Source organism: Herpailurus yagouaroundi, unplaced genomic scaffold, assembly GCF_014898765.1.
Source record: "Herpailurus yagouaroundi ecotype Mexico unplaced genomic scaffold, PumYag 215, whole genome shotgun sequence".
Taxonomy (NCBI): domain Eukaryota; kingdom Metazoa; phylum Chordata; class Mammalia; order Carnivora; family Felidae; genus Herpailurus; species Herpailurus yagouaroundi.
The window spans coordinates 9,124,633-9,130,637 of record NW_024412446.1 but is presented as its reverse complement, the minus strand read 5'-3'; the positions used below and the strand labels follow the sequence as shown (position 1 = coordinate 9,130,637).

Sequence of the window (6,005 nt, the reverse complement as noted above, 5' to 3'; positions counted from 1 at the left end):
TTTCTTTCTTTCTTTCTTTCTTTCTTTCTTTCTTTCTTTCTTTCTTTTAAGGCAACTTATATTGTGGTTTGGGGTTTTTTGATATCATGAAAAAGATTTCGAGAATTCCGAGAGTTTTGGTGAACAGGAAATACAAATGGAAATGGAAAAAAAATATGGCATGAAGCTCGGCTCTCCACAGATTGAACCCATATGGATGTCACAGCTCACTGAATTAGCACCGCTTTCAGGGAAGACACCTCAGGCTGAAATGTCTCCAAACTCACTTTTTCCGTCCCAGAGACTTTCTCCACGGTCTTCCTCAGGCCAGCTGACCAATAGAAGAAAAGCTCGCCCCTCCCTCCCTATTTCAAACTGGGGCCGGTTTCCTTTTGCTTCAGTTGGCTTCCTGTTTTCTCATCAGATTGAGACTTTGGGGAAACCAGGCAGCAGCAAACTAACAATATACTCCTTTTGAAAATAATTTGACCATTTGTATGAACCAAATTCTCTCAATGGTTCTAATACGATGCCGTGACGTTTTTTTCCTTCCCCGGGCTGGGCTTAGAGGTGTCTCTAGGTCAGACTCCTCTGGGGCACGAGCCACGAGCCACACTCGAGGGCAAGGGAGGAGCTGGTCCAACCCCACCCAGGCTTGAGTCAGCACTCGTCCGAGAGGCAATCACTGCCCAGGAGCTCTGTGGCTTCGAGCTCCACACTGGACAGGAATCTCCTCAGTGTCTTGCGGCAGTTGTAATCCAGAGTGGTGGTGTAGACGGTCTTGGGGTACTTGGGGTAGACGATGGTGGTGCTGAGGAAGCGGGTGGGCTTGTGGCGGGGTTCGAAGCGCACCTCGGCCTTATAGTTGCGCCACGTGCAGTTGGGGATGCAGGTGACTGTCTGGCTGCAGGAGGTCACTGCCAGGCCCAGGGGCAGGTGGACATCGTCAATGAAGTGCCTCTCTGAGTCGTACTTGACCGAGGAAGTGTACCTGGGAGGGAGATATAAGGCAGCACGAAGCCGTTCCCCTTGAGCTTGGGGCTCAGGGGTCCCTACCGTGACCTTGATCCTCTCGTGTGGTGCAAACCTTGAGATGTGGCTACTCTGGTCAGAAGCAGCAAGGAGCTGAAGCACTTACTGTGTGGTACAGTTCTAAGCACTTCACTTCCAGGATCTAATTTAACTGAACCAACTACCCTGGGAGAGAAAACGGAGGTGCAGAGGTCAAGGTCACAGTGGGAGTGAGTAGTGGGGCTGGGGTTTACATGCACGTGTGCAAGATCCCAAAGTTTACCCTGCACGCACTATTTCCCTTTGTGGGCCGCAGCCCCTGGAGTCCAAGAGTTTTGGTGAATTTAAGCTAGGAGAGCTTGGTCACCTTACTTCCCCAAGCCTTGGTTCCTCTTTCTGCAAAAGGTGCCCAATAAGAACGGAGCAGAGTATTAACACGCAGCAAGTGCTGTTGGTGGTATAACAAGGTGGATTCTACCTTTACTAGGGGTGAATGGTTTGTATTCTCTGTCCCCTGAAGTCACCATCAGCTTGCTTGCTTGCTTTATTCCTTCCTTCCTTTTTTTTAATGTAAGCTTTATGCCCAGCGAGGGGCTTGAACTCACATCCCTGAGATCAAGAGTCACATGCTCTACCGACTGAGCCAGCCAGGCACGCCCACCACCAGTTCTTTAATGAGAGGATGACGGAACCCAGGAATCCTGAATGCTGGTTCTGAAAGTTCAGTGATACCAAGTACTTGTACTTGGTCCAAACTTGGCCTTCGGTTTGGAGACCCCCTCAAACCAGAGACTCCGATATCTGACCTTATCAATCAAAGCCAATTACAGTCTTGATTTCAATAAAATAAATTAACATCCATATTCTACTTTTTTTTTTTTAAGTCCTTCTTTGGTAACTTGGAACCTACCTTTTTTCTTTTCTTTTCTTTTCTTTTCTTTTTTTTTCTTAAATGTAAGCAAAGCATTAGTTCATTTTACTGAGTAATTATGGCAGCTTCATAGATCTTGAAATAAGAATGAGCATCACACAGCATTACCCACACCAGTGCCCCCTACCCACCGGTCAGTGGGTAAGAATTAGCATTCTTTTCAATGGAGAGGATGAAAACACGTATTCTCCTTAGGCAAGTAGGTTAGAGGCTGGTGGAAGCTAATGTCATGAAGTCATGTCCTCATTTTGTTCAAAATACAAGCTCCCCAGGAATAAAGGACTGAACCGCTCACCTCCAAACTGGTGAGCCACCTTTGTTTCCCATAAAAGGGCCCTTTGTATTAAGGGAACTGAGACTCCAGCAAAAAACCCACCAGCTACCAAAAGTAAAATTCCTTTCTCTGAAAAGACAGATCTTTAACAGAGGCTCTCAGTGAATCTCTGCCCCCAGGTAATCCTGGATGAGATAAATTCCCAAAGGAAGAATGGTACTTTCAGATTGCAAGTGAAATTGTAATTGGAGACAAGGTTATTGCACCTTGAGGCAGGGGTGGGGAATGGGGGGGGGGGGGGAGCAGCTTCTGAAAGAGGAATTATTTTATTACAAAATTGTAAATATCTGATGGTCATGATACACAAAGTGCAAAAAGCAAGGGGCGGACTTTATGTATAACACGATCTTGTTTTTATTTTAAGAGCTGTGTCTATGTATTTAATTGGTGAGAATACACAAAGAAATCCGAAATGGTACCCAATAAACTATGAAAAGTCTTTGGCACACTTTTGTGGTTAACTCATTTTTTTTTTTTTTTTTTTTATTTTTAAATAACAAGCATTACTTTCTGGACCAAAACATGAAAGTGACAAAATCCAATCAGACCAGGGCCTGCTATATTTACCTTACTTCTGTCGGTGGTAAGGGGTCAAACTCCACTCCTTCGCCAAAGGACAGGGGGCAGAGCCTTGGCGAGCAGGCGAAGGCCAGGGGACTGGGGAGAGATGCTGGATTCTGTGAGGATGGAGAAGGCAGTTAGACCACAGGCCAGTCTGACGCATCCCCCACAGAGGTCCTGGCTCTGAGCTTCCTGCTGATGGACCCGACTGTGATCTGTGTCCTCCTCCTGGCAACAATGCCGGAGAAGGGCTGCCCCACAGCACAGGAAGAGCTCTGCATGGGGAGCCAGGAGATCTGGGTCACATCCCATGCCCTGTCACTTTATCTGCACACCAAGGGGATGCCCGTTTCCATCACTGGGGTTTTGTGAAAGGCTGAGGAGCTCAGTGTCACAACCTTGGTCAGACCCTGGGGCTGCTGCGTCATCGCACGGCAAGGCGATGAGAAAACCTCGATGAACTGGGGCCTCACTAACCAGAACCCTCAATTACGTGTACCCCAACACTGTCATTGTCTCAGCAATACTTCAGAAAAGGCCAAAACAAAACTAAACTCTACCAGGAATTTTTTCACACTGAAAGATTCCAACTTCCCCGCCGCCTTCTCTGCCTCTGGGACTGCTAGATTTACACCCAACAAAGATGCAGAGATCCATAAACTCACTGGTAAGATGAACACCCCAAAGGTCTCGACCCCACCTTCCACCATTCAGAAACCAGAGCACGGCATTCCTGGAGGTTAACAGGCTTCTAGCCTGCACCAAGCCCCGAACTTCGATTCATCAAGTAGCCTGAGTAAGGGGGACAGTCCCGTCCTAGACACGGGGGCTACTTTTCACCCGATTTGACTGGAATTGGGCTTCTGTGTTAAGTGTTCACGGGAAGCAGCCTTTTGGAGTCCCGGGTTTACAAGCGATCTGTCATTTTCTCTGCCTAATTTGAGAGTAGGAGCCACACTCCGGCCAGGATGTGGAGGTGGCGGCCAGGCCCCCACATCTTCCAGGATAGAGAAGGAAGCAGACATTTTTAGAAGGTAGGCTCTAAGACTGTTATCATGTTACCCAGGCAGAGTGTCAAGTGAGGGTGTAGGGTAGAAACACCAAAGTCAAAGGGGACCATGGTAGGTGAGGGAGGGGCAAAGGGTCCAGCTCCTGAACTCGGGTGGAGAGCTTAAGAAGCCTTGGCTGGGGGAGGGGCTGTGGTTGGGCGGGGGGGGGGGGGGGGGGGGGGGGCAGGGGAAGGTGTGGGCACTGGCTGCTGCAGAGCTGCGGAAACAGCCCCCAAGGCAGGGAGGCCTACTCTGTCCCCAGCTCTCCTCAACCCAGGGAGCGCCTTCAGGCAGTGCTGAGGGCGGCAGGACGCAGGATGACAGGGAGTGGAGGTGTTCAACTCTTAACACTCACACTGCAGCCAGGAATCCACACAAGCACTCAGTTCTCTTGCCCCTGCCTTGCCTTCTCAGCTGCCTCACCCTGCCCACTCAACAGACACTCCCTGAGCACACCCTTTGGCCCAGGTCCAGGCTGGGGACAGTGCACGCAGCAGGAGTTCCAACAGACGCTTGAACAAGGTGCCGCCAGGGAACGGGGACCACGCCACTGATTTGGCCTGGCTCAGGGAAGCATCGAGGAAGGCTTCCCAGAGGAGGTGACAAGTTGAGCTTGAAGGGCCAGCAGAGCTCTGATAGGTCAAAAAGGCAGCTGGGTGTTGGGGGAGGTTGGAGGGGATGGGCTCGGAGGGAAAAAACATGCCAGGTAGAGGGAGCAGCATCGGAGGCACCAATGCATGTATCTGCCTAAGGTCAGGGGTGTGCCAGACAGCAAGGGTTCTGTGCCTTCCAACGGAAATGAGAGAGTACACGGAGGTCTCTGAGACAGGGTCAGTGGGGCAAGAATTCCACGCCCACGAAAGTGCATAGGTCTTTAAGGAACAGCAGGAGCCACTGACAACTCCACCCCCCCCACCACCCGGGAGAGGCTGTAAATACCCATCCCCAAGGGGAAGGGAGGGGGGCTGAGAGCCCCACTTTGGGCCTTGGCTCTAGGCAGGATGTGGCTTCCCATGAGCTCTAGGGAAAGGCAATAAACACCACCTGAGTGATTTCTGAGGCAAAAAAAAAGTCTAGGTGTTTTTTCTTTAAATACAAATTTTGAAATAAAAGAAAAGAACTCCTTTTTGAAAGTTTCCTCCCACCCATCTAGAGTCAGACAGGGGTTAGGTGACAGGACAAGGTGGGGGAGGGGACACCAGGAGGCCAGAAGCTCATGGGGTAACTTTTCTCAAAGGCTGTCTTCCACGCCACTGACATGGTCCCCAAAGGCTGCCCGCTCCCTTGCTCCCTGAATCAGGGAGCTGAAGCACACCCTTCTCCCCCAAGACCAGCCAGGAGGAGCCAGGCCCTCGGGAGGCGCCCCCCCCCCCCCGGTAGGGGCAAAGCCGGGTGGGGGCGGGTGGCGGAGGTGCCAGGCCCGCAGTACGGAGGAGGCTGGGGTTCCTTCTCCGTGTCCCGGGCCCCTCTCCGGCCGGACCCGGGCGGGAATGTGGCCGAGTTGTAGACTCGCAGTCCCGGGGGCCGCCACCCCGAAGAGAGGAGGCGGCGGCGCGCCTCTCCCGGGGCTCCCGCGCCTCCCAGGCGATGACAATTTTCCAGCCACCGGCTCCAGCTGGCCAGGCTCTCGCCGCGCTCCCGCCCCGGGCTCCCGGCGATGGCCACGCCGTCCCGACGGGCGGGTGGCGGCGCCGACAGCGCGCCCCGAGCGGGCCGGCGGGGCTGGCCGATGGCCCCTCGGGAACCGGCTGCGGGTGGTATGGGGAGGGAAGGGGCCGGAGCGGAGCCACTCACCGGGGCTGCTGGGGTCGCCACCGCGTCGGGCTCCAGCGTCCCGGGTGCCGGCGCGCGCTCCCCGCCGCTGCCACCGGCCCCGGCCGCCGCGAGCCCCCAGTGGCTGGGGCTGGGGCTGGGGGGCAGCCCCGAGTCCGGACTGTCCAGGACGCCGTCGCCCTTCTTCTTCGTGTCCACGAGCTCGGGCACATCCTGCAGGCTCAGCCGGCCCACCATGGCTGTGAGCGCGCCGGGGCCGGGGGTCGCGGGCGAGCGAGGGGCGCGAGGAGCTCACACGCTGGCCGGGGCCGCTGCCCGCCCGGCCGCCCTCCCTGCCGGCTGCCCGTGCGCGGTCCGGGTCTCGCCG

At 54.0% G+C, this 6,005-nt stretch overlaps 1 protein-coding gene and 1 non-coding gene across 2 annotated transcripts in view; both read right to left on the bottom strand.

The window, feature by feature from the left end:
* The window catches only part of RFLNB (refilin B), an 8,360-nt gene extending 2,389 nt beyond the window's left edge, over positions 1-5,971 (bottom strand). The window contains exons 1-3 of the mRNA XM_040455468.1: positions 5,660-5,971; positions 2,823-2,932; positions 1-970 (exon numbers count right to left, since the gene is read on the bottom strand). The exon at positions 1-970 is cut by the window's left edge and continues 2,389 nt beyond it. Coding sequence (XP_040311402.1) covers positions 640-970; positions 2,823-2,932; positions 5,660-5,875 — 657 coding nt within the window. The 5' untranslated portion in view covers positions 5,876-5,971 and the 3' untranslated portion in view covers positions 1-639. The remainder of the gene's footprint in view (positions 971-2,822; positions 2,933-5,659) is intronic.
* Positions 1,571-1,643, bottom strand: TRNAK-CUU (transfer RNA lysine (anticodon CUU)). The gene has a single exon. It is a non-coding gene; the product is annotated as a tRNA-Lys (tRNA).
* Positions 5,972-6,005: the final 34 nt, after the last annotated feature.